This window comes from Saprolegnia diclina (genome assembly GCF_000281045.1).
Source record: "Saprolegnia diclina VS20 unplaced genomic scaffold supercont1.10, whole genome shotgun sequence".
NCBI lineage: Eukaryota > Oomycota > Saprolegniomycetes > Saprolegniales > Saprolegniaceae > Saprolegnia > Saprolegnia diclina.
Genome location: NW_008246077.1, coordinates 554,123 through 578,988, shown reverse-complemented (window position 1 = coordinate 578,988; position 24,866 = coordinate 554,123). Strand labels below are relative to the sequence as shown.

Here is a 24,866-nt window from a genome sequence, read left to right as displayed (position 1 = left end):
ACGGTAACTCTTCAACTGGCCCCATCGAAGTGGGCGCAAAAAATGGTCGCCGGTAAGGAACATGCAGACGTCGCAATGGACGACGGAAGCGATATTCTGCTGCACGTCGCTGATGGCGAGTCAGTCGCTTCAAGACAGTGCGCCAGACTGCTGCCTGCGACGCCTCTTGCGAGAGGTGTGTCGCATCGTCACCATGTATTTTTGGGTCCCACCTCGCATAGAGGTCTCCCCAAAAACCACATTGTGTCTTGCAATCGCTTATCGACGTTTTTGGATTGCATAGGTCCCCATCTACAGGTCCTACCAATTTGACCCGACGCAAGCACCCAAGATACGGTCGGATCGCGCGGCTGTTTCGCTGCCGACAGAGTATAATTGGCCGGCAAATCACTTTACAAAAGCATGCGCGCAGAAGGTTCGAACAAATCGTCGACCGATGTGGCCGGTACGAGATACTTCGCTGCCTTTGCCGCCGCACAACTCAACTTGCCGTTGGATGCTAGAGTACCGCGAGATGACGGACGGGCCGCAGTTTGCCCGCGCTGAGCCCACGCGCCTCATTGACCGCAACGGACCGTTCCGGCAGTCGCGTGGCACGTGGAAGTACGCGCGCCACCCGGAGGCGATCATCCACTAACGTCCAGCGTCGTAGCATTCGCCGCATCCGCACGCCCGAAGCGTGGAAGCTCTACTTCCAGGCGCCGTTCCACACGCTCGTCAACCAGAGCTTTAGCAAAGTGCTCTTGTGGTTTTCGCTGGTCGTACGTCCTTTCTTGCCTCGTCGAATGGACCTTGACGTTGGTCTAGTACCTCGGGCTCATTGGCTTTTACGCGCTCATGTACATGACGGTCCCGAGCCGGTGCAACCTCGCGATCAACACGTTTGGTGAAGCGTGGATCTTCTCGGTGAGTGTCATTGCCACGATTGGTTTTGGCACGGGCGGCAACGACATCTTCTTCAACAACTGCGGCAGCGCGATCGTCGCCATCACGACCGAGGTACACACGTGCATGTCCATGTGGCCGTGGGCGAATGGAATGACTAGTCGATGGCCGGCGTGCTCATCAACGCCGTGGTCTTTGGTGTCGTGTACCAGCGGTTCGCGCGTGGCCAGGCGCGTGCGAGCACGGTCGCCGTCTCCAACTACGCATGCCTCCAGAAGCTCCGTGGCGACCTCTACTTTATGTTTCAGACGTGCGAGATGCGCAAGCACCAGGTCCTTCTTGCCTCTCACAATGAAGTTGCATCTCAAATTTGGCATGTAGCTCAACGAAGCCCACGTGCGCTGCTATGCCATCATGCACAAGTCGCGCCACCCGCACATGGCCCACCAGATCCACCACGTGCAGTCGTTCCCAATGCGTCTCCAGCACCCGGACGACGACCTGAACGCATGGCTCATCCTCGCGCTGCCGTCGATTGTCGTCCACCGCCTCGATGCGTGGAGCCCGCTCTTGCCGCCCGAGATGCAGTCCAACACGCCCGAGCACAACCCGGCGATCCACTACCGCTTTCCGGGTACGTTATCTCTATCGATAGCGTTGGTTGAGTGCACGTTTGTGGGTAGAGCCGGTCCAGCGCGCGGCTGACGAAGACGCTGGCAACCGCGAGAACCGTCATCGTCCCAACAAGGGCCAATTGTTCAACGAAGCCACTGAGGTCGCGCAAGGATCGCTCTCCAATACGGAGATTGACGCGATTCTGGCCTACTGGAAGGAGACGCATGTACGTCGAGGCATGCTTCTGGGAAATGGAGCTCATGTCCTCTGTAGATGGAGATCATCGTGCTCATCGAGGGTATCGATGCGTCGTCGTCGGCGACGATTCAGATGCGTCAGTCGTTCAAGGCGTCCGAAGTCATGTTCAACCACCAGTTTGTCAACTGCGTCGACTTTGACGAGGCGTCCGGCGCCGCGGTGATCGACTTTAACCGGTTCCACCGCACCGTGCCCATGGACTCGGCGACGGTCGACGTACTGCCGTCGCCATCGTCCAAGAACGATTAACGGAAGGATGCGTCAACGAAGGACCTTGCGTTGTTGCTAGACATGACTCAATTGTATACTGACTGTTCCTACATGTTTGCAGTGCCTTGTAGCAAGTGTCAACCACCGATGATACATCCAATTCTATGGCAAAGGTCAACGGCAGGTCGGCGACGAAGGCGGAAGCTATATATACTGCATTCCCTCAAGCATCGCACACCTATCGGTCGGGTTGAAGGACCCGTGCCACGGCGCAAGCAAACGCCCATGATCCGTCAAGGGCGTTTGCTCGTCCTCAGCTAGGCAGCAGATGACTTTCTTCAGCAATCTGCATCTGCTGGCCATGACATTCGCTGTGCATGGACATGTACATGGGGTCGGTTCCACCAACAAGACATTTCAGCGAGACCATCCAAAAGTGCCAGCGATCCCATGGCGCATCGGGACCTCAATCAAAACAGTGTATTTGAAACAGTGTTTTAATTGAAGACTGTGTCAGCTCATACCCAGTTTTGCCTTGGGACAGTGGCAATGTTATACGACGCAGAATATTATATTCTGTTTGAAACAGCGCATTAACCTGCGACTCGAGGCACTGGACGACACAATTTGAAAATTCAAACGACGAGTCTGATCAGTCTGATTTGATGTTCTCGCCGTCTCTGTGCGTCGTCACGCTCAGCAAGGGACCTCAGCTAGTCCTCGTCCCCAAGGTGAACAGGCGTAGGAGTCATGGATCCCCCACCAACGGGTGTGCGTCGCTCACTAGTCAACCGATTGCTTTTGACCTAGAGCGCTGGGTAACAAAGGGGCGAGCACCAAAATTCCATAAATATTGGGTGGTGTTTATAAACACCGATTGGGGTAGACGCGATGTAGCGCCCGAGTACATGCAGAGTCTTGGAAGCATTTACTTCGACTTCTTGGCAGCGGTCTTCTTGACCACCTTCTTGGCCGCAACCTTCTTGACGACCTTCTTTGCCACCGTCTTCTTGGCAGCAACCTTCTTGACGACCTTCTTGGTGACCGTCTTCTTGGCGACTTCCTTCTTAGCAGCCGTCTTCTTGGCGGCGGGCTTGGAAGCCTTCTTGACAGGCGCCTTCTTGGCAGCGACGCTCTTCTTGGCAGCGGCCTTCTTGACGACGACCTTCGTCTCCTTCTCGGCGGCGGCCTTCTTGGCAGCGCTCTTCTTGGCGGCGACCGGCTTCTTCTCCGAGGCGGCGAGCTTGTACGAGCCCTTGACCTGGACAAGCTTCTCGCTGTCAACGCCAGCCTTGAGGGCCTTGTTGAGCAAGTGGTTCTGGAAGTTGTCGCCCTTCTTGTTCTGGACAAACTTGGAGATCGCCTGGCGCGACGAGCCCATGCGCTCAGCAAGGGCAAGGATAGCCTCCTTAATGCAGTCGTAGTACGACGTGCTGGGCGCGGCCTTGGCAACGGCAGCAGCCTTCTTCTTGGGCGCAGCCTTGGCCTTGGCAGCAGGCTTCGCGGCAGCCTTGACGGCGGCCGGCTTGGCCTCCTTGGCGGCGCGCGGCTTCTTCTCCTTCAAGATCGGGGTCTCGGCGACCGGAGCGTCGGTGGCGGCAGCGGCTTTGGCCATTGTGCTGGTCGGGCAAATTGAAAAAATGACGTTCGTACAGGAATTTGAATATTGGGCCCGTCTGGCGAGCTTCGGTGGCGTGGGCGCGTTGCATTCTTTGTGATTGGTCAGCTAAAATACACCTATTTGATTGGTGTGTAGAAATCTTTGGCATGCGTTGATTCGCGGAATTACAGGCCAAAATGCTCACGCAGCGCGCCCATTGGTGCATTTGAAAATCGTTACAAACCCACCTCGCGAACAATTAAAAAAATGCACACGTTGGACGAGCGTTGTGATTGGTGGAAATTTTATCAGGGGAAAGCAGTTGGGAATTGGACCCGCCGAGCACAGATCGCCAGCGCACGACATCCGACCCTCGACGCAGCGCTTCCTAGCGCCTCCCACCATCATGGACGCATGGGACGAACACCACATGGAGGACGAGGTGGAAGAAGACTCTTTGCTTACAAGAGCATGTAGCATCCTTTGATGGTCCGGGACCTCTGCACCTCACCACGGACCGACCCTTGCAAGGGACCTACTGCTTGCGTGGTCGGATCCTACACCGATGCACATCCTTGTATGACCTGCCAGCTTCATTAACAAGCTCATGGAACACCAGTGGGGCAAGAAGAGCGGCGACCTGATCTGTTACGATCGGCTCGTTGCCGGCGCGGTGGCAGCCACTCGCATCGACCTCCTACCATTGCTTCTCGTCCGCTTCCATCAATGCGCCATGATTCCATGGTCTCACATCGACTACATGTACATCTCCATTCGTCGATACATCATCGTCATCTATCACGCAGCGAACAACGTGGCTCACGTCGTGTCTATATCCTGCCCAAGCGGGTTCCATCCGGTCGTGCTTCGTCGAGCCTCGGCCGTCGCCGTAAACTCGTCGACGCCAGACGCGTACCCTGAGAGCGGCGCCGGTTGTTTCTACTCGTCAATGCGTCAGCATCCGACGTAACAAGTTGCGCGTACCTCGGGCAGCTGCCACATGCGGTCGCGCAGCGTCTCCTTCTGCGTCGGCTCTTGGAGCGCTTCGCGGAGGACGCGGACGTTGGACGGTTGAAAGCTCGTGGTGACGGCGCCACCAACAAGGTCGACCGAGAGCGCGACGACCGGGATCAAGAGCGATGCGAACCAGTAAAAGTTGGACGTCATGACGATCGGGAAGATGTCATACCACGCCGTGCTAATGTCGGGCGACGCAGAAATGACAAATGCCGAGACAAACCACGCGAGGATGCTCAGTGCGAGCACGGCGCCTTGCACGAGCGTCCACGAACTCTGGTGCAGCGCCAGCTACTCTGGATCGTCAGCATATTTCACATTCTCGTGTAGCTACCTTGTAGTTGACGACGAGCACAATCTGGGTAAAGACAAGAGCACCCGACTCCCACATGCCAAACGGCCGCCCCAACGAGTCGCAACTGCTCATGGTAAGCACAGCGACCATGCAAATGACGAGCGACTCGAAGACGCCCGAGAGGATCCACGTCCAAATCATCCTACACGTCCATATGCTCGTCGACCTCCATGGAATGGATGGACTGTACCGGCGGCGAAAGAGGCCATTGCCAATGCCAATCGAGTACAAGCCAGGTACGCTTTCACACATCCAGGACGGCAAGTCCTATGTCAAATGGTCTAGACATAGGACAAGATTCGGGTACCTTGTCCATGATGGCAAAGAGCACGATGGGCAGTGCGGTGTAGAGCGTGTTGAAGCTGTCGACAGCGACTTCGTTGTAGAATTTCTGGCCCGAGACGCCGCTCACGAGGCTGTACCAAAACTCCGACATGACCTATTCGACAAGATGACCAACTTTAGCCCGTTCATTCGTCCATTTAGTCTGTACCAAAATGATGTTTTTGTAAAAAACATAGCGCACGAGGAACGTCGTGCGCTGGTAATTGAGGCGGCCGTGTACAAAGAGGAGCCGGAGCAAGAGCGAAAACTGCGCGATCGCATAGTCGCTGACGTTGGCGGCCTGGAGCCCTTCTTGGCCGCAGATGCCGACGCCGATATGCGCGCACTGGATCATGGCCACGTCGTTGGCGCCGTCGCCGATCGCCAACACGCGCCCCGGGGTCCCCGCCAAGAGTCCCTACAATCACGCGTCATCTATCCATCCAAGTGGCTATGGAAGCAGACCTGGACAAGCTCGACGACCTGCGCCTTTTGCATGGGCGACGTACGACACGCGAGGACGACTTCGCAGGCGCGGACAACATCCGCGAACGCATCGTGCGCCGACGGGAGGTTCATCACATGGTACAAGGCGTCGCCGTCGACCACGAGCGCGTACTTGGTGCGCGGTTGCATGCGGCTCTGGAGGCCTCGGAGCTCCCGAAAGCACTCGGTCGGCGTCGCGCACTGCAGCAATAAGAGCTGGCTCGTGGTATTCTTGAGTAAATTGCACGCCCGGGCCACGTTGAGCGCGGTATCCACGTGGTCGCCCGTGAGCATCCATATCTTGATTCCTGCGAGGCGTAGCTTTTCGATCGTCGCCGGCACGTACGCCTGGAGTCCGTCTTCAATGCCGGTCGCGCCCAGCACATCAAGGTCCGTTTCGAGCTCGTCCATGAGCGCATCAATTGCATTGGGCTGCTGCTTGGCCTTGGCTTGCACGTGTGCCACATCCCGTACAGCAATCGCGTACCGCCTCTCCCAGTCTGCGTAGAGCGCCGGTGGCAACGTGCGCTGTGCAATCACGAGCGTCCGGAGGCCGTCGCGCGCCATGGCCTGTAGGTGCAGGTTTGTGGTCGGTGACGCAACGGCGCGCGGCAATAGCACGTTGTCGGCGCCTTTGACCAGCAATTGAATCGCGTTGTCGCGCAGCGGGTTGCGAATGACGACCGACATGCGCTTGCGAGCGCTGGAAAACTCGAGCACGTGGAGCACGTCAAACGTCACGGGGCCGTGGCCCGGTACTTGGACGGTCGCTTTGCCGGGTTGCCGTCCAAGAAAGCGGTAGCCATAGGCATACGCCATGGCCAGAAGCGCCTGCTCGTCCGGCGACGCGGCCGCGGCCACGAGCTCGCTCAAGTCGGCGGGACGTGTCGCCAGCACCGAGTGGGAGAGCGCGAGGTGCAATAAGAATGTACACAGCGGACCATCGCCGGCGCCGAGGCAAGTGTCAAAGTGTGCATCGGCAAAAGCCATCCACTTGGATACATTGGGGGCAGCCTTGCCGCCGTAGAGGACGCCGTTGACCGAACAGGCGCGGAAGACCATGACGTTTCGCGTAAGCGTCCCAGTTTTGTCCGTGACAATGTGCGAAACTTGCCCGAGGTCTTCGTTGAGCGCCATGGTCTTGACCCGGCACGGCGCGCTGTTTGAGGGATCGCGGAGGTGGCGGTCGCGTTCCATGAGCGACGCTTGCAGCGACTTGACCATGTTGAGCGTGACTACCAAAGAGATGGGCACGACGTTCGAGAGCAAAAGAAAGAAGCGCAGAAACGACTGGCAAAACGCCACCGCGATCGACGGCGGCGCCTCCAGACGCATGTACCACGCGCGCGGGAGCTCGAGGCAGTCGAAGAAGGTCGAGATCGTTGCGGCCGCGCCGCAGCTCGCCAAGAGGAGCATGACCATGCACCAGAGTTCGCGGTTGACTTGGCTCTCAACAAAGCTGCGCTTGTTGGGACACGCCCGCGCGCACTGGAGCACTTTGGTGTCGTGACCGGTGGCAAAGACAAGGCCGACGACCGCCGGCGTGTTGCGCAAGATGCAGCCCCGCAAGAGAACGTTCGTGGCTTGGAGCGGCGTCGACGCCAAGCGATCGGCGAAATGCAGCTGGCCGCTAAACGAGTTGACCGAGGCGTTGGGCTGGTCGCACTGGACCACGCCTTCGAGCCGGTGCAGTGACCGGCCGTGCGTCTCGGGCAGCGCCTCGCGGATCTTCAAGTTCGTCTCGCCGTCCAAGCTCGACGTCTCGACGTAGCTGTAGTGCCGTGGCGCTTCGTCGACGCCGTACTCGACTTGCAGTAGAATGACGTCGGCCGGCGCGATGGACCCGTTTAAGATGCGCACAATGTCGCCGACGCGGAGCTCTTGCCATGTAGTTGACTCGTAAGCGCCCGTCGAGAGTAACCGGTGCGCCACCCGGTGGTTGGCCACGTCGTCGTCGACATGTCGCGCGTAGTCTTCGACGACCTGGAAGAAGGCGTCAATGGCAATGACGACTAGGAGCGGCAGCGCGGTCGTCGGGATGCCGCCGGATGTCGAGATGCCCGGCGTCATCTCCAGGATGCAGATGAAGAGGAAGTAGATGTTTGTCATCTTTGTAAACGTCTGCGCAAGAAACTTGGGCGCAAAGCTGACGAGCGTGTACTTGGACGTCGTGACGCGGTTGGACGGAAAGGCCGCGCCGACGGCGGCGCCGCCGCAAAAGCTGAAGCTGCGCACGCTGGCAGCGAACGGCGCGCCGGCCTCGTTGGTCGCCAAAAGCGGCTCGTCGAGCCCGTCCACCTCGCTGTACTCCATCGACCGCTTGAGAAACCGCCAACGAGGTCATCATCCGGACAAACCGGTCAGATCGCAAAATTCGAAGCTTTTTTCGAACCGTCCGCCTTCGTCTCGATGGCGCTTATCGACTAACTAGATGCACAGATAGAGTTGACCCGGCGCGACGCATGCTCATCGCAGCTTGGACCGGGCCACTGAGGCTTTGGCGAGCATGGCGTTCGAGGCCATCGGAAGCCGCAATGGCGCGACGCTCATCTCGCCACTTGAATGAAGTCGCTGGTTCAACGCTTGCTGCGGGTGCAAGGCGCGGTAGATGTCTTGCTTGCGCGCCATGACGAGGCGGTGCACAATGACGTGGTCGGGCTGCAACGCAAAGTACGCGGCTTGCTTGGCCTCAATATGCTGGCGTCGCGCGGCCACGGCCACGGCGGCGAGCTCGTTGAGCTGCTCTTCGCGTCGTTTCCAGTGGACAAACCGCTGCAGCCGCCGTGCGCACGCACGTAGCTTGGCGCGACGGGAGACGAGGCGGTACCAGCGCACGAGCGTAGCGGCGGCGCGCCAGCGTTCGCACTTGAAGAGGTAGAGTCGGACACTGCGCTGCACGATCGCCGCTCGTTCATGGGCCCGCCGTGCCAGACACTAGCATGCTCATCCTCAGCGCAGGCGACCTCTACGGCAAGAGCGCACCTTGATGTGCGCAGCGGCCTTTCGAACCCGTCGCTCCCGACGCGCTAGCGCGAGGCGGCGGCGGTGAAACGCAACAAAGTATAGGTGGTCAACCCGCTCGATTTTGAGCAGAAAGCGCTGGCGACGCGTGATGCGCCGTGCGACAAAACCTCTCCACGCGGCCTGGAAGAAGGTGGCGCCCTTATGCCAATCAAGCAAAAGCTGGTGCTGAAGCGCGACGACGTGCTCAGTGCGGGCTTCAATGGTGGCGGCTGCGGTGGTAAGCTGCGTCGGCGAGTAGTACAACGGCCGCTTGTCGTCGGGACTGTACTGTGAGAGCGGCGCCATTACGTCAAAGTAGAGGTGCCGGTGCCGCTGTAAGAGCCGCGTCCTACACCAGAATGGTTTGTAGTTGAGGGACTAACTGTACAATGCGTACCATGCAGCTTCGACAGCAGAGATGCCACCTGGTACGTCGTGGCCATGAACATACACGTCCGTGTACGTGGCCTCTTGGAGCACGTGGTTGGCCGGGCGCATCAACTATCTCTTGTTCGGAGTTTAGAACGTAGCGCACACTTGTCGTTGGCTAATTTTAGTTGAATCGAGAAGCGTACTACGAGACTTGGGCATTTCACAGCATGTACCGAGTGAATCGACGATGCATTGGCGGCTTTGACGAGCGCAATGCCGGCGGAAAGGAGCAGACAGCGATGGAGCTCAAGCGTTTCCAAGCGGTCATTGCCAAGACGACGTACCACCCGACGACGACGTCGCACATTGTGTCGCCGCGTCGTAATTGCATCTCTTGCGCCTTGCATGTAAATGGCAGAGACGTGTAGAACCCCCCAAGGAGATTTCACCCTACGTGCCGCCGCCACCACGTACGCCGCTGCACCCCTCTTGGTTCGAGCCCAACGATGAGTCTACTAGGGTTCCCGCCGGCCTTCGACCAGGACAGCGTCATGTCTGTCTCTTGCATCGCTTGGGCGCTAAAATGGTCGCGTAGTGATGTACGCTGGAAGACGAGTCCGTACCGAGAGCGCAAGCAGTTCCGGGACCACGCCCAACGCCTCGCGTATATGAACCAGCACATTGAAGAGTACAAAGCCAAGGTTCATGCGACGTAGCGATGCGATGGAACTCTATAGCGCTGTCCTTTAGACCACGGCACGACTCATTGCGGGCAGTCCGCGCACCGACTTTCCCGCCATGCACCCCGAGACCCGTAAACACAACGTGGTACATCGTCGGTTTGACGCTGTCCTTTGCGAACAAATACCGCGCACAGGTCTCTCCCCGGCCACCGCAAGCCAAAGCCAAGCGCAATCGGCTGCTGTAGGTCGATGCAACTTTTCATTTGGCGCTGTACGGTAAGGCGTAGGTCCCCATCCCCCAACCCACGCAAAGCATGTGCAGCCCCAAAGGTCCTCTTCCACCTGTCGTGCTATCTCATGCAACGGACGTTGTAGCGCCCACTGTCGTCGGATGGGGCGGCGCACCGCAGTCGGCTACTGGCGTTTGTCGCCAAGGCCCGTGTTGAACTCGAGGCTAATGCCCCAGCGCTGCCACCAGGGTGGGACTCGGCGATTGACGCCAAGGGCCGTTGCTTCTACATCGACCACGTCAATGAGCGCACGACGTGGGACCCGCCCGCACTCGACCACGAGTCGGCGCGTTGTTCGGAAGACACTGCGCTCTAGCTGTCACTCAATTCGTGGGCACATGAAAACAGTGATTCTTATCGACACGCAATGATGATACATGGAAGCTCTACGACGCATGTGTCGGCAGTGTCGCTTCGTTCGTTTCGGCCTCACGGAGAAAGTAGACGACCGATTTGCCTAGTCACATGTGAGAATCTTATTCCGCGTCGTCGGTCGAGCGACGCACCGGTGCGCCTGCGCAACCCGACGGCGGCGGTGGACACGAGAGGAACGGTGGGGCGGCGGCATCCGAACTTGGTCGCTGTCGCACGTACGAGCTGCAGCGCCACCGCGCTGTTCGAGGCTGTGAGCAGTGCAAAGCGGCGCTTGAGCACTTTGACGATGCCTTGGACGCACTTGGGCTTGAGCCACGCCCGCAGAGCTTGGTGCTGGAGCACATCCAACCCCAATTGGGGGCGCGCAGCGTCAGTGTCCCAGCCCACAAAGCGGTCGCCAGACCGGCTGTGCGTCTCAAAGAGCGCGCGGATGAGGCGCTGGATATGGTTGCGGCTCTCGTCTTGCAGCGGCACCTGGGGATGCCACGTCATGAGATTGCACTTTGTTTTGAAATGCTACCGCGAGGTCTTGGAAGAGCCCGAGCTTTTCCGCTTGCTTGGCTTGCTTGAGGAAGCTTTGGACGACGCTTGCGATCGCAGGCTCGTACAAGCCACACGCTGCGGTCGCGACGCTCTCGACCACCTAATCACGATACTTGTCCAAGATCTTAGAGCACATGCCGCCACGTACTAGCTTGGCGGTCGTAAGAAGCGCGCGGTTGTCGAGAATCAGCTCATCGAGAATGTCGACGCGGCCCGGCAGCAGCGGACGACTGAGGTACTCGAGCGCGAGGGCTTCAAAGTTGTCCGGGCCCGCATCCAGCAGCACCTTGTCGTCATGTAGAAGCCAAATCTCGGGCGAGACGGTCACCGCAGCGGGCCACCGCGCAATGCTTCTCGTCTTGGCATCCAAAAAGACGTCGCGGGTCGCGTCACTGGGCGACACAAACTCGATTGTGGACGCGTGCGTCCGCATCTCCTCGCTCCCGTTGAAAGCATCACCAAAGAACGCAATGAACGAGCGCGACCGGAGCGGCGAGAGCAGCTGCGTGAGGCATCCTTGCAGCTGCGAATGGTCCGTCTCGGCGAGCAGCGCCAATTGGCCCGCGGCTTCACGTACCATGTAGCGCGTAAAGAGGCCCGGGTTGTTGACGACCGAGTCGGGCACGGGCTTGTCGAGGAGGTAGCTCAAGACAGGATGCAACCATGCGTACGTGTAGACTAGCGCTTGCGTCCATGCGCTCAGTGTTTGTTGCTGGAGGAGGCTCAGCGTGCGCGCGAGGTCGCGGCGCTGGAAGAGGTACTTGATGCGCTGGAGCTGCATTTGCTCTTCGAGCTGGCCAAAGACCTGGCAGCGCCGGTGCAACTTGGCTTCGTGGAAGTAGTTGAAGAGAAACCGAATCTCGTACATGCCGGGCTCGCTCGGCGTAAAGACGAGCATGCGCCCCGAAACGGGGCCGCCGCCGTGCGGCTCGAGGAACGCCGACGGGGGCACAATGTCGACCTTGGCACACATGCGGGTGTTGTGGATATCACGGACTTTGAAAAACGCAATGCAGTTGCGGTTGCGTGGATGCGAGAGGACGCGGTAGTTGACGCCAAAGATCTCCCACGTCAAATTGACCGCTTGGTTGGCCCACACAAGCGGCGTGTCGCTCGTGAGCCGAATGAACAGGTCGAATGTTCCGATCGAGATGGCGTTGGACGTAAACTTGACCAGCGGCTCGTAGTCGCCGCGCCGCGTCTCGACGATCGGATCATTGCGGTCTTTGGCGTCGTTGTCGCGGCTCGAGTCGACCACGACCTCGTACAAGGGCGTCGTCGTCGAGTGCGCAGTGTGGTGCCCCGTGTACTTGAGGTAAAAGAACTCGTAGCGTTCGAGCCCATACTTGCATGGGAAGATGCCAGCGCTGTTGCCAAAGACGTAATCTTCGTGCTGCGGGTGGTCGTCGTGCTCGTTGCTATTGGCCGGTCGAAACTTGACCTGGCCACTCACGCGCTACGCATACGACGTGCCACGTCATTTATGGACACAACCCCATTTTATGGCCTACCCGCGTGTCGCGCGCGTCCTTTGAGCCACCGGCTTTGTGGTCGTCGGCGTCGTCGACGCTGAGCGTGCGAAAGGCCGCTTGTTTCTACAGAGCACACGTGGTACTTTGACGTTTTTGGACGACGCAAAGTCACCTCGTGCATCTCGTCGTGGAACATCTCGGACATTTGCTTCCCGTACGGCTCAATGGTGCCCGAAGCCAGCGTGTTTTCCAGCACAAAGGTCGCGCGGTCGAGGTTGACGGCGTCCGGCGCTGCGTCCAAGACGGCGTCGATCGCATCGACCGAGTCGGGCGCGGGCACGAGCGACGCCTTGCGCTGGTGTATCGACTTGCGCGAGAGCTCGCCGATCTCGTGTTGCGTGACTTTATCCAAAAAGAGCGCGTGCTGGAGCATCTTGGTCGAGTGCACGCCACTTGAGAGTTCGTTGCCATGAGCGTTTGTGGTCGGGCGCCACCCAAACGGCTCGACGCGGAGCTCCGACACGAGCCGGTAGCACAGACACTCGTCCATTGTGCGCTTCACGAGCGTGTCGGCCAGCGAGCGCTTCGGAAACATGCCGATCGCGTCAAACGCGTGGAAGCGCCGGGACGCATTCACACGCCAATTGACCGTGATGACGCCTTCGCCTTCGTCGAGTTGGTCGCTCTGGATGACAAAGCTCGTCTCGGGCGTCGCCGTGAGCACGATGAGGTCTTTGCTGCCGTCATCGTCATCGTTCTCGTCGTCGCTCTCTGCCTCGTCGCTGCTGTTGCCATCGTTCTCGTCGTTGGTGCCCAAAAGCGTTTGGACTTCGGCGTTGGCCGCCGACGCCATCTCGATCGGCGCACCAACTCGGCCAGCTTGCTGCTGCGCCAGCGATTTTCCCTCGGACACGAGAGTGCTTTGCATCGTGTCGCGCAGCTCGAGGAATTTTTTGTACGACTTGAGGGCCTGTTGGTTGAGTTCGATAAGCGGTGCGATCGTCGCAGCGAGGAGGGCCACTTGCGCCTTCCACTTCATCGTGGCGCTGTTGGCTGCGCCATTTGGGTTCTGGAGCGGCTCGGCGATGAGCGCAACGACCATCGCGAGCTCCAAGACCGAGCTGCCCCACTTGGCCAATGTCGTGTAAAAGCATGTGTCGGGCAGGCACACGGTCTTGTCGTCGACGACACCGCAGCGGACGCGCTTGCCTGCGACGCACTCGGGCATCCACCGATGGATCTTCCAGCGCACACTCGGATCCCGCTCGTTCGCAGGCTTGTCGACTTGGAGAAACTAATACCATGGCACTTAGCGTCGTTCCGAGTTTATCGACAGTACCATGCGGTTAAGAAGGTAACTCAAAATCGGTCCGCGATTGAGAATGTCCGAGACGTACGCCAGGAAACCAATGACGGGAAATGGCAGCCAAATCAGACTGTTGACCTACATCATAGATTCATCGATACAAGGACAAGATTGCTATCGTGACAATACCTTGCCGTGCAGCGACATCATTTGCAGCTGCTTGATTTCGTTGTTGGGCTCCATCGGGAAACAGTTTTTGGCCCGCTCCTCAATGTCGTAGGTGGTCCACTCCCCCGTCGTCCACGCGCCGATTGTTACCAAGGCGCAGTTGTACATGGGCTGGAGGACCTTTTGCACCACCCACGACCGACGCCAGTACCAATTGAAGCGACAGCAGATCCGGTCGAGGTGCGATGTCCCATACGGCCGTAAATGCGGCTTGTCGTACATGTAGTCAGCCCGGCCGCGCCACCCAAAGACGGCGCCGAGCGCGCGCGCGACCGCTTGGAGCATGAGAACCGAGTAGATGTAGAGGATGACAAACCAAATGCCGACAAAACCGTACTTGAGCGTGAGCTTGTAAAAGTCGTAGCGCCGGTAGTCCCGAAAGAGTCGCTTCCCACGCCCCGCGAACCAAAACAGCTGGAACGGGTGGCAGCAGCACCGGCGTGGCCACGACGTTGGTGGTTCGACCAAGTTGACGTTGTTGGCGACCGCCGCCCAAATCCCGTGGCGACCCCCGCGGTGCGACAATGCGAGTCGGTCCGCGTCCTTGGCCAAGTCGGTCGGCGGCTTCCAGCTGTAAATATCGAGCACAAGGAGAGGCAGCAGAAAGTAAAAGAAGCCACCCAAGAGCACGGCCGAGACTACCTGAAACGCGTAGTTGACCTCCATGGCCGGGCACGCGACGCCACTCGTGCTGTAGCGCGTGAGGCTGAAGAGCGACCCGGTCGACGCTTGCTCCGAGTACGCGTGCCACTGCTTTGCAATGAAAAGCACGAGGACCTTGATGACAATCAAGACAGGGCTCACGAGAAGCGCACCGAGTTGTTCGAGTCGATCTTCGCCGACCCGGCCAACGTTGAACGGGAGATAGTAGCTGATCTTTTGGACCTTGACGAGCACGTCTTCTTGGATCACAATGTAAAGGAAGAGCGTTGCGAGCCACATGAGCACCCAAATGAGGAGGAGGATGTAGCCCTGCCCGCAGCCAACATATTTGTCGAAGAAATTGAGCTCGACCATGATGTAGTTGAGGATGTACGAAAACACATAGTCGAACCAGCCAATGACGACCGACACAAACGAGAGGACGTTGGCGAGCGCGGCGGTGCAGTCGGCCTTCATCGCCTTGAGAACCTCCGTAGAGTGGCTAAACCAACTCGACGACGCGACGAGGTTGGCGACAAAGTTGACGTTGAACGACAAGTTGAGAAGCGCCACAAAGTACTTGAGCGCCGTGACGCCAAGGTGGAAGGCCATTTCCGTGTACAAGAGCCGCTTCTCAGGCGCAAGGAACCACAATTGAGCTTCGTCCGCATCAACGTTGATCGCAAATGGCCCGACGCGACCGAGCTCGCCGCGGGCGTTCCCGACCTCGCCGCCTCGCCGGATGTACTTGGCAATGTACATGCCCCCGAGGCATGGATCAAGACCAAAGAAGCGCCGAAGGTAGTTTGTCCAGCTGCGCCAGTTAGGGTCGAGGCCTACAAAAGACGCCACCGAGCCATCGATGCGACCCTGCACGTCGCCCCCCGCCGGGGTAAAGTTAGTGACCGGTACCTACAAGACGCTCGAAAACTATCAATTGATACAGCAGACGCACCTCGCGCAAGGATAGCGTGGCATTGACCACGCGCGTTGGCAGTGCCAATTCGAGCTCGTGGCTGCGCGACTGAAGTTCGTCGGCGAGCTCTTGCAAAATGAAGGGGAAGAGCAGCCGGACTTCGCTCGGGGCTTTCTGGAAGACGGGATAGCACTCCTCAAAGATGTAGAGCCAGCGCAGCTGCGCAAGCTGTCCGTACAGCGAGTACCACTCGCGCGTCGAGAAGATGCGCGAGAGGAGCCACGCATTCGAAATCTCGACGATGCGCAGCAAAATCTGAAGCTCGATCTGGATCTGGTCCCGCACGTGCTGCGATCGCTCCACGTTCATCGACTGGAGCTTGCCCAGAATCTATGCGTCGCCAAATATAAGCGTTCGAGTGTTGACAATGGATGGTATACTTTGACGCGGAGTTTGTCGGCGGTTTCGACCACCACTTGGGGCAATACGATCACGTAATCGTGCACTGTAGTGCTCTGGGAATGCGGCAGCTGTGCCGCCTCGCCCTGCAGGAGGCAGTCGACGCGCATGTACGAGCTGTACGTAAAGACCGGCGTCTCTGCGCCAGAACCTGCGGCCACGACTGCCGCGGGAGGTTCTTGACGCCGCAAATATTCTGCCACAACCATAGCCAGCGTCGTTTTGGTCTCGTTGAGATCGTCAATGTTGGCTTGCAGTCCTTGCATCGTCTTGCTCACGTCGGCGTCCGGCTCGTTCCCCGCCGCAACCACCGCGCGTTTGTGTGCTTCGCATTGCTACGCCGTTCGAGAGGCGTTACATTTCGGACCTGTCACGATGACATACCGCCAGTTGGTCCTCGCAGCGCTGCAAGTCGTCGCACACTTGGCGTTCTTGGTCGCGGATCGCATCAATGCCTTGGTCTTGCAGCTTCTCCAGCGCGTCGACACGGTTGGTATAGGCCTCGACTTCCATTTGCATAGCCTGCGACAGTTCAATATCATACAACAATCAGTCACGTCCTGTACCTCGAGGATCGGAGCCGGGTGCGATTCTTGCGACTGCAGCTGCGTCTGCAACGACTCAATTTGCGTGCGCAGCATTGCGATGGCGTTGACAAGCTCGATCTCGTAGCTTGCGGCGCGCAGCCACGGCTCAGTCGCGTTCAACGCCGGTAGTGTGCTCGCGATGGCATTGTCAGTGGCGTTGTCGACGATCGCCATGGCGCACCGGACCGTCTTGACATCAACAAACGGCGTCGTGCCAAAGACCGTGTGGACGCTGTTGACGCCCACAAAGACGTGCAAGCATGGGCTCACGCCGAGCACGGAGCGAAACTTCCGGCCGCCATCCTCTTCTTGGCGCATGAGCACGAGACGGTACGTGCCCGGTGGCAGCGAGAGGTCGCGCGACGACGGCAGTAAAAGTGTGCCGCGCTGCGCCTTGTCGTTACCCGACGGTGGCGTCATTTGAATGACGCGCGCCTTGTCAACCGCCGGGCCCGAGTAGAGCTTGAGGCTTGATTGGAAGCAGTCCCACTGCCCGTCACCGATATCCGTGTTCCAGTAAAATAAAAAGAACGGCGCGTTGAGCACAAGCTTTTGGCGCTCGGTCTCACGCACGAGGCAGAGTGTGTCGCGCTTGGCGACATTGGCTTCGTCGCTCGTGGCCCACTCGACGTGGAGCGGCGCTTCCGACGGGTAGTCGAGCGTGCCGTCGGTCGCGAGTCGCAAGGGTGGCGGCGGCGCGTCTTGGTTGGACGGGCGGCACCACGGCGCGCTGGCTTGAAACTGAAATTGCAGCAGCATTTTGCCCGCGACATGGCGGTCGGTGTCCAGTAGCATGACGAGGTCATCCGTCTCGAGGCTGTCGTTGTACAGAATACTAAAGAGTTCATCGAGCGGCAGAGCGACCTGTCCAATCAGGGAGGCCGGTGCAACGTTGTTGGTGGATGCGGCCGTTGGCTGCTGCAACTCGAGTGCATGCACGTCGTCGCGCAGCGTGTGGATCCGCGCTTGGAGCTCAGCAAGATCCTTCTCCTTGCGCTTGAACTTGGAGAGCTCGAGCTGGATCTCGCTGTTAATGGACCCGAGGTTGGCGTGAATGCGGTGCGTGAGGTGGAGCTTCGTTTTGAGCAAGAGCGCGCGAATCACACGCTCGGAGCGCTCGGCGCGCGTAAGCTCGCGCGACTTCACGTTGAGCGCATCGATCGCAGCCTTGTTCTGCCCCGACTTGGTGCGCTTGAAGAGCTTGACAACAACGTGCGACTGCCGGGGGGCTCTCTGCTCGCGGTCGACGAACAGGCGAAAGGCATCTTCGGGGAACCGAAGAACGCCTGCGCTCGAGGCGTCCTAGTCGTAGCACCATGAGACGACCTGTACATGGTGCGTACTTCGGCTCACCTCGGTGACGAGACGGGACACGGCGCGTCCTGCTTTCAAGTCGACGGCCGGGGCGGTGGGGACGGCCGTTGGTGCCTTGCGTGCCTTCTTGCCAACCGGTTCTGTTGACAGGTCGCGGGGATTGGTACGCTGACAGACAATATGCTTGTGTACCTGGCGGTGGTTTTGGCGCGAGGAGGGGCGAGTACGGGTTGAACCGCTCGCAGAGCTGCGTCATGTCGTCACGCAGCGCGTCATCGACTAGCATTGTATGGGGTGACCACCTCGACAGTTGCAGAGCCGTTTACCTTCGGTTTGCTCGAGAAACTCGGTTGCCTTGGTCGCGTACTCGGCCGCCAGCGCCTGTGACTCGGCAAAGTCCCACAGCTCGTGGGGACCGCACACATACGGCTCCTTGCGCTGGCCCCGCAATAGCTCGAGCGCTTTGCGTTTGAGCGTCGCGCCAATGTGTTGGCGCCAATCGGCCCACGTGCGCACGACGGGCTTGAACTCGTTGCGCCACTCGTCCGAGGAGATGGTGTACATGACGACATAGTACTCGTCGAGTGTCGTGTTCATGTCGTCGTCGTCCATGTCCTCTCCGTCGTCATCGTCGTCCTTGCGTAGTTCGCAGACACTCTTGACGCGGACATGTAAGAAGCCCCGATCGCGCGCCGCCTACGAAGCGCGTCACACGTGCATGCTCAATGACGCGTCACGACGCACCGCATACGACGCAAAGTTTGTTGTGAGAGCATCTTCTTTGAACTTGATCACGCGCTCTTCGACCACATCGGTACGCTTGAAGTCAATGTTGAGCTTGATCGCTTCCTCGGCGATATCGTCCGTGCTCACTAGCGCCTCGAGCGCTTTGGTCGCAATGTCGTTGACGCGAAGCTTCTCGGGCGCGACCGCCGACTGCGCCTCGACGGCGTCTACGCGATGCCATCGCATCGGTTGCAGCGAGTTGAGTGTACGTACCGCTAATGCTGCGCTGGTGGGCCGTGGGCTCGATGCTGTACGCTTGAATGTAGTTCCAGTCGACCATCGCATCACGCACGGGCCCGAGCACGTTCGAGTGGTACGCTTGGACAAACCCGCCTTTTGTGAGCCCCCGCGACGGCGTCACGTGGTTGCCGACGACCGACGCGCAGAGACTCGTCCACAAGTCTTCGTCCAAAATGATGTCCGACTTGCGCGCTTTGAGCATGTCGCGCCAGTTGTCGCGCTGCATTTCACTACCTCCCTTGGTTACTATCAATCTATCAACCAAAAGTTTCAATACCTCATGCGCGCAAACTGATCAAAGAGTGCCGACGCGTAGTGCAATTTGACCCACGCTGCGACAGGGTCCATGCCGTCGCGCTGCGCCTGGTAAAAGCCCCGGCCAAACGCGTCCAAGGACCAGCGCCCTTGCGACCCGAGGCGCCACAACTTGTCTTGGAACGTCCGGAACGGAAGGTGCTGGAACACGGCGCGGTGGAGCGCGCGCATGCTGGGTTCGTGTAGCTCCATCACGTGCGCTGGCTCAAAGAGGTCGAGCGCCGTGCAAAAGAGCTTCTCAACCGAGTGCACAAACACGTAGATACGCTGAATGTCGTTGGGCGACACCTTGTCACCGAGGAGCTGCAAGAGAGCAACAGCAAACTGCTTCTCGTCCAAGCCCTTGCGAGGGGCGGCGTGGACCCGGCGACACGCACGAAGCCACGTCTCTTCGTCCATATCGTTACCAGGCCCAAACACTGCGGCGCGGAGGACGTTGGTGCGAGCGAGCGTCATGTGCGATGTCGCCTTGTCGGCATACATGCGGAAGAGCAGGTGCGAGTACTCGAGGACGGTCCAGAGATCAAGCGGCGTCGTCTCGAGCGTCGCAAGCACGTTGACGAGCTGATCGCTTGCAATGCCGCTCCAGCCGCCAAGAAACGAGTGCCAATGCTCGTGGAGCTCGAGCCGCATGCGGTTTGCTCCCACAAACGTGATTTCCGATGGCCCTGCCGTGCGCTCGGCGGGTCCTTGGACGCCAACGAGTTCGAGCACGAGCTGCGTCCCTACTTCCAACGCACACTCACCGAGCGTCACTTCAAAATAGTGGGCGCCGGCGTCCCAGTGCATGCGCGCGACGTTGAGTCCCTCTGGCTTGACAAAGATGGCCGACATTGCATCAAAGTCCGGTGCGCGCCAATCCGAGTTGGGCATCTCGATGGCAATCACTGCGTTCGCCTCCAATCGCGTGAGCGCATCGAACGTCAGCGTCGTCTTGAGTCCGTTCTGCACGTAGAACGAGTGGAGGCGCAAAAACTGGAGCGTGTACGGTGTCTGGGAGGAGGCGCGTTCCTGCAGCACGCTCTCGACGTACTTGAAGTGCCGCGTCGCGTCCGACGACGAGAGCGCAAATGGCTTGATCAAGCTCACGCGCTCGACGACGCCGTCCGCATTGGTGTAGCTCACGCAGCTCAGCACGTCTTCGGGCAAGATGGTTGTGATGCCTTTGAGCGGCGAGATGCTCGCAACAACCGCGCACTGGCCGTAAAAGTCCGACGTGAGCGTGATCCCCGAGTCCCCTTGGTCGACGCTCAGAGTCTTGGGCGTCAACGACGGGTCGGAGAAGCGACTTTCGTCGATGCGCAGCGGCTTGGTGGCAAACGCGTCGGTGACGAGGCGCTGCCATGGCGTCCAGTCCGCATAGAGCTTGACGACTGTCGCGCCATCGACGTGGGAGATGTCACCGGGCCCCGCGACGACCGACTGCGGGCATACGATCCCATGCAGTACCATGGTCATATACGAGTGGGAAGCCAGACCTTTCGGTCCTGTCAGCGTAATCGTGACAATGCCCTCCTCGACGCTGGCTTCGGGTACAAGCTCGTACTGCAATTGGGACTCGAACTCGATGCGCAACCGCTTGCTGCGTGGATCGACCGGCGTATACCCGGGTGGTAGTCGTACTGTGAACGTGTCGCCTTTCTCAAGCGCGGCGTATGTCTGAAGCACGACGCGGATGCCGTCGGTGGCTTGCAGGTTGTTGTAATAGACTTCTTGGCGCAAAAACACGATGCGCTGGCTGCTGCTGCCTACACATAACCCTGTGTGCTAGTGTCCTTACATATATGTCATCTCCGTACCGTGGGTATCGAACATGGCTTGCATTTCACTCTGGCGCGTCGCCTCGTCGGCCTCAGACGAAGCGGGCGCATAGATGGTCATACGACCGTCGACGCACGCCACGATATCGTTGAGCTGGATGAGCGCGTGCTTCTTGGCTTGACCGTCAATGGCGCGGATCGCCATGCACTGGCCGAAAAAGTCACTTTGCACTTGGAGCCCAATCGGTCCGAGCTCGTCAAAGGCAATCTCGTACATCATAAGGTTGTTGGCCGTGTGGATGATCGTGTCGTGGGGCTTGGTCGGCAAGCGTACGTCTTTGACCCGGCGCTGCGGATGCAACTCGATGGCGTTCTTGTTGGTTTCGTCGTGGAGCGGGTATTCGGCGGCTTGCAGATTCTCGAGCATGGCGCACCATTCGTCGTCGGTCATGGCTCTTTTACTCGATTTTTTTCTCTTTTTGAGCAGCGAAAACGACGACGTCTCGGGCTTGGACGTGGCCTCCAAGAGCTGATGCAACGTCTCGCGCGACACCACATCGTGCTTGCTAAAGTGCAGTTGCACCTTCTCGTCGGCGACACACGCGTGAACGGCGTCGCTCGGGTGGACGTGCGGGTAGCAAAAGCCCCGCGGGCCCTCGCGCTTGTTAGTATGCAAGTTGATGTGCCACGCGGACGCAAACTGCATCCAGTTCATCGACTCGAGCGGTGCCTGCACGCGCTTACAGAGCGACTCCCACGTCGCCACATCGAGCGGCGTGGCGATGCCGGCTTGGCGTCGCAGCGATTTGAGATTCTCGAACGTCATGGTGACGCCGTCGGTCGCGTACCGTTCAAAGAGGTGCTTTAGAAAGTGCACGAACGCCTCCATGCGCGTCACCTCTTGCACGAGAAGCAGCTGCGGCGGTAAGTGCGTCGACGACGCCGTTGGACCAAAGAACGGCGGTGGACCAAAGAGCTCCTTGAACTCGGCCTCGGTCACAAACGCATTGTGATTGTTGCCGAGCGCGCGCATCGCCAGCGTCCACTGCTCTTGGGTCACCTCGGCGCTGTGCACTGCGCAACGCAGCCGGTTGAACGCATCTCGGCTCATGCCGTCACGATCGGTCGGCGACCGAAACCAGACGAAGAGTCGCCGGAGCGCCTCGGCAGGTGGCACGTGCTCGTAGAAGGGTAGCGTGGTCGTCGCGACGGCGTCATCGTCTGGCGCCCGGCGCGGACTCAGCTGCGCGGCGGCGTCCCAAAGCGCTTGGTGCACGCCTCGGCCGTCGTCGTCCATGCCTTTGAAATCGCAACTGGATCTTCAGTGCGACGAGTCCGACATGGCGCGACTTGATCGCGAAACCGACGCGACCTTTCGGACCGTCGCGGCGCCGGATTGGCCAACAAAAATCGACAGGAAATAGTGTAACAATCTTTAGATCGTGCACGACGGGACTGCGGCACGGTGGCCACGGTAATGCAACCAACGCCATGCTCACTAACTTGCCTACGCTGCGCAGTTTGCAGTGTGTTGTGCATCGCAAGACGAGCGCGCGCACGTCAGCACGCAGCTCGATCTTTTGGAGTCAAGTACCGTGTACTTTCGCACGATATGCGTTTAAATAGTGTTAGTGGGTAGGCGCGCCACAATGAATTCATCTCTGCAGCGCGGTCGACGAACGTGAGCGCAAGGCAATGAACCGATATGGCGACGTGTGCTGTCCAGAACTGCTCTCTCGAAATCAACCATCGACCAAGTGGCGCTTGCACGGCGATCGTTCGAATTTGGTGTGGCCATCAACGAGATGGTGGCCACATTTGACTTTGCACTTCCACACGTGAGTTTGCACTTGCGAAGTTGCTGTTGCTCGAATCTTCGTGGCGTCTGCGATCGCCTCGAACCAACCAGGAGAGCGTGGAGTGCGGTCTTGCGACACCAAGCTTGACAGTTCATTGCGCACGACCGATCAGGTGCCGGTGTAATGCAGCACTAGCTGTACTTATCCTCCTGTGGCGGCTCGGTTCTATGCAACAAGTAGCTTGCCGCGCGCGCTTCGCAGGGTGGATCGCTGGACAGTGCTGTCGCGGACAAGCCAGTGCCGCCAACAAGACACAATCACGTATAGCTTTGTTAGGTTGCTGGGTGTGAATCAGAGAACCACGGCGTCGCTCTCGTGTAGGTAATCGGCAATTGCCGACAGCGAATCACCGTCGTCGGTATTGAGATTTGATTGAAGTCGCACGTATTATTGGGTGGGCGGTGACGCTCCAGACACACTCGCCCGACCGCTCGACTGTCGAACGACGAGATGTGCAGTTCAGAATTCCTTTCACATCACCATGGTCGCGCCGCCCGTCGTGGTCGCCGTGGACACCCCGTGGTTTGTCAAGAAGGAGTTCTCGCTGAGCCCGACTACGCTCCTCACGACGGCATCACCGATCCTGGAAGCCAAGGTGCGGCCAGCACTGACCGTCGACACGACACAAAGCGCAGCCAACACATTGTATCTTGCACTCTCGGCCCAGACGCGCCAGCTCCAGCGCGACCTCGCTGCCGCCCTCGAGAGCATCAAAGTGCTCACGGCCGAGCGGGACGCGGCACACGCCACGATCCGCGAGCTCCAAGCGGCCAACGAGGCGCACGTCGCGGTCCTCACCCAGCGCGCAAACGATGCCGAGGCCAAGGCTCTAGTGGCGTCCTCAGAGACGCTCCTTGCAAACATGGCGCGCATCGACTTGGACTACCGCCTCTTGCACCTCCAGGCGACGCACCACGAGCGCTGCACGCAGCTCGAACTCCACAACGCCAAGCTTTTGCGCGACGTCGCGACGCTTTTGACCCACCGACACCGTCTCGAGGAGGAGAAGGACGTCCACGAGACCGTCATTCGAACACTCCATGCGCGCACGAGCTACTTTAAAGCTCGCATGCACGAACTGGAGACGGACCTGGATACGCTCACGCACCTGACGCCGGTCGTGACGACGCCAGTGACGGCGGTTGTGCCCAAGCTCGTGCGCCAACGATCGTTGCGGCAGACAAAGCCGCTGCCGCCCCTCCGCATTCTCACGTCCAAGGTCGTCTCGAGCATGCTCCACAAAGCGACGATGCTGTACTCGCTCCACCGCGCCAACGAGCTCCGGAAACCGCGCGGCTGCAAACGCCTCTTGGCCAAGAAACCGTCTCGCCGTCTCCTCCTTCTCTAGACAAATTCTCTGCATTCCTATTTTATGGCCAACATGGCCCTAGACACTCTCAACTTATGACGACTATTTAATTAACACTTGTCCTCCACACATGTTAACCTCCAGACCCAGAATTTTCTGACGCTTGCAAGCGGTAGAATGGACAAGGTACGTCCATGCATGGAGCAGCAGCCTGTAGACTGCGTGGGACGACAACGATGGCCGCGTCGAATGGTACCACTTGGTTTCGCCAAGATACCCTCATGATAGGCTCTTGCGCAAGACGGAGCTGCACGACGGGGCTTTGAAATGCCGTTTGAACTTCAAGTGCGTGCATCTCGAATCTCTGGTGCTGCTGCAGCTTTGCGGTGGTAAAGCCGCGCGTCCCGAGTTAAAGTGGTCATGTGACCTAGAGCTAACAGCGACATAGCGTCGTCAGCAAGATCCAACGAATGTACGAAGACCAGCAATCTCACAAATGATGTTGCCGGAAGCACGCCATTGCACCGAACTTGGAAGATGCGCGTAATCCACGAAATTCGAACACCGAATTGCATGGCAGCCACCACAACTTTCGATTTTTCCGACAAACGCAAGTAGAAATACCCCATGGAAATACCCAATTCGTTGTCATGTATA

The 24,866-nt window shown here is 58.9% G+C and overlaps 8 protein-coding genes across 9 annotated transcripts in view; 3 read left to right on the top strand and 5 right to left on the bottom strand.

The window, feature by feature from the left end:
• The first annotated feature begins 170 nt into the window (after positions 1-170).
• Positions 171-2,080, top strand: SDRG_04205. Of its 2 annotated transcripts, XM_008609868.1 has the most exons (9): positions 171-223; positions 284-445; positions 504-603; positions 653-761; positions 808-999; positions 1,047-1,217; positions 1,267-1,519; positions 1,569-1,726; positions 1,774-2,080. In XM_008609868.1, exons 2-9 carry the CDS (start codon positions 403-405, stop codon positions 2,005-2,007), a joined length of 1,260 nt encoding a protein of 419 aa, XP_008608090.1. In that variant the 5' UTR covers positions 171-223; positions 284-402; the 3' UTR covers positions 2,008-2,080. The 2 variants fall into 2 exon arrangements, with proteins under 2 accessions (XP_008608090.1, XP_008608089.1); XM_008609867.1 differs by having other exon boundaries at positions 284-603.
• Positions 2,081-2,794: 714 nt separating this feature from the next.
• SDRG_04204 (hypothetical protein) lies at positions 2,795-3,611 on the bottom strand. Its single transcript, XM_008609866.1, has one exon. It carries the CDS (start codon positions 3,581-3,583, stop codon positions 2,897-2,899), a length of 687 nt encoding a protein of 228 aa, XP_008608088.1. The 5' UTR covers positions 3,584-3,611; the 3' UTR covers positions 2,795-2,896.
• Positions 3,612-4,320: 709 nt separating this feature from the next.
• SDRG_04203 (hypothetical protein) lies at positions 4,321-8,077 on the bottom strand. Its single transcript, XM_008609865.1, has 7 exons — positions 5,730-8,077; positions 5,434-5,682; positions 5,248-5,379; positions 5,131-5,207; positions 4,920-5,082; positions 4,553-4,876; positions 4,321-4,507 (listed from the first exon to the last, which is right to left on the bottom strand). The coding sequence occupies exons 1-7, from the start codon at positions 8,061-8,063 to the stop codon at positions 4,388-4,390; spliced, it is 3,399 nt and encodes a 1,132-aa protein (XP_008608087.1). The 5' UTR covers positions 8,064-8,077; the 3' UTR covers positions 4,321-4,387.
• Positions 8,078-8,110: 33 nt separating this feature from the next.
• SDRG_04202 (hypothetical protein) lies at positions 8,111-9,336 on the bottom strand. Its single transcript, XM_008609864.1, has 3 exons — positions 9,151-9,336; positions 8,733-9,102; positions 8,111-8,684 (listed from the first exon to the last, which is right to left on the bottom strand). The coding sequence occupies exons 1-3, from the start codon at positions 9,249-9,251 to the stop codon at positions 8,217-8,219; spliced, it is 939 nt and encodes a 312-aa protein (XP_008608086.1). The 5' UTR covers positions 9,252-9,336; the 3' UTR covers positions 8,111-8,216.
• A 2-nt stretch (positions 9,337-9,338) lies between these two features.
• Positions 9,339-10,414, top strand: SDRG_04201 (hypothetical protein; the record flags this gene model as incomplete). The annotated part of the gene is made up of 8 exons (XM_008609863.1): positions 9,339-9,506; positions 9,554-9,595; positions 9,645-9,678; positions 9,721-9,826; positions 9,876-9,953; positions 10,003-10,049; positions 10,096-10,138; positions 10,184-10,414. Exons 1-8 carry the CDS (start codon positions 9,353-9,355, stop codon positions 10,412-10,414), a joined length of 735 nt encoding a protein of 244 aa, XP_008608085.1. The 5' UTR covers positions 9,339-9,352.
• Positions 10,415-10,446: 32 nt separating this feature from the next.
• SDRG_04200 (hypothetical protein) lies at positions 10,447-22,339 on the bottom strand (the record flags this gene model as incomplete). Its single annotated transcript, XM_008609862.1, has 19 exons — positions 10,447-10,555; positions 10,605-10,947; positions 10,994-11,116; positions 11,165-12,472; positions 12,528-12,611; positions 12,661-13,782; positions 13,828-13,932; positions 13,984-15,576; positions 15,620-15,970; positions 16,021-16,374; positions 16,424-16,561; positions 16,606-17,928; positions 17,980-18,080; positions 18,133-18,219; positions 18,267-18,636; positions 18,685-18,893; positions 18,940-19,196; positions 19,244-21,029; positions 21,081-22,339. Coding segments are annotated over 19 exons (10,984 nt in total), but the record flags the coding sequence as incomplete, so codon positions are not given.
• Positions 22,340-23,241: 902 nt separating this feature from the next.
• SDRG_04199 (hypothetical protein) lies at positions 23,242-24,347 on the top strand. Its single transcript, XM_008609861.1, has one exon. The coding sequence runs from the start codon at positions 23,382-23,384 to the stop codon at positions 24,246-24,248; it is 867 nt and encodes a 288-aa protein (XP_008608083.1). The 5' UTR covers positions 23,242-23,381; the 3' UTR covers positions 24,249-24,347.
• Positions 24,348-24,627: 280 nt separating this feature from the next.
• The window catches only part of SDRG_04198 (hypothetical protein), a gene marked incomplete at both ends in the record, with an annotated part of 1,418 nt that continues 1,179 nt past the window's right edge, over positions 24,628-24,866 (bottom strand). Inside the window, one exon of the mRNA XM_008609860.1 lies at positions 24,628-24,636. Within this exon, the coding sequence (XP_008608082.1) occupies positions 24,628-24,636 (9 nt within the window). The remainder of the gene's footprint in view (positions 24,637-24,866) is intronic.

Excerpts from the sequence above, each read along its gene's own strand:
- SDRG_04204 (XM_008609866.1), bottom strand. The coding sequence starts at position 3,583 with ATGGCCAAAGCCGCTGCCGCCACCGACGCTCCGGTCGCCGAGACCCCG.
- SDRG_04202 (XM_008609864.1), bottom strand. The coding sequence starts at position 9,251 with ATGCGCCCGGCCAACCACGTGCTCCAAGAGGCCACGTACACGGACGTG. Across the intron at positions 9,103-9,150 it reads TCTGCTGTCGAAGCTGCATG|GACGCGGCTCTTACAGCGGC; the intron begins GTACGCATTGTA and ends ATTCTGGTGTAG. Across the intron at positions 8,685-8,732 it reads AGGCCGCTGCGCACATCAAG|TGTCTGGCACGGCGGGCCCA; the intron begins GTGCGCTCTTGC and ends TGAGCATGCTAG.
- SDRG_04199 (XM_008609861.1), top strand. The coding sequence starts at position 23,382 with ATGGTCGCGCCGCCCGTCGTGGTCGCCGTGGACACCCCGTGGTTTGTC.
- SDRG_04203 (XM_008609865.1), bottom strand. The coding sequence starts at position 8,063 with ATGGAGTACAGCGAGGTGGACGGGCTCGACGAGCCGCTTTTGGCGACC. Across the intron at positions 5,208-5,247 it reads TCTTTGCCATCATGGACAAG|GACTTGCCGTCCTGGATGTG; the intron begins GTACCCGAATCT and ends CATTTGACATAG. Across the intron at positions 4,877-4,919 it reads TGCTCGTCGTCAACTACAAG|CTGGCGCTGCACCAGAGTTC; the intron begins GTAGCTACACGA and ends GATCCAGAGTAG.
- SDRG_04205 (XM_008609867.1), top strand. The coding sequence starts at position 194 with ATGTATTTTTGGGTCCCACCTCGCATAGAG. Across the intron at positions 224-283 it reads GGGTCCCACCTCGCATAGAG|GTCCCCATCTACAGGTCCTA; the intron begins GTCTCCCCAAAA and ends TGGATTGCATAG. Across the intron at positions 1,000-1,046 it reads TCGTCGCCATCACGACCGAG|TCGATGGCCGGCGTGCTCAT; the intron begins GTACACACGTGC and ends TGGAATGACTAG.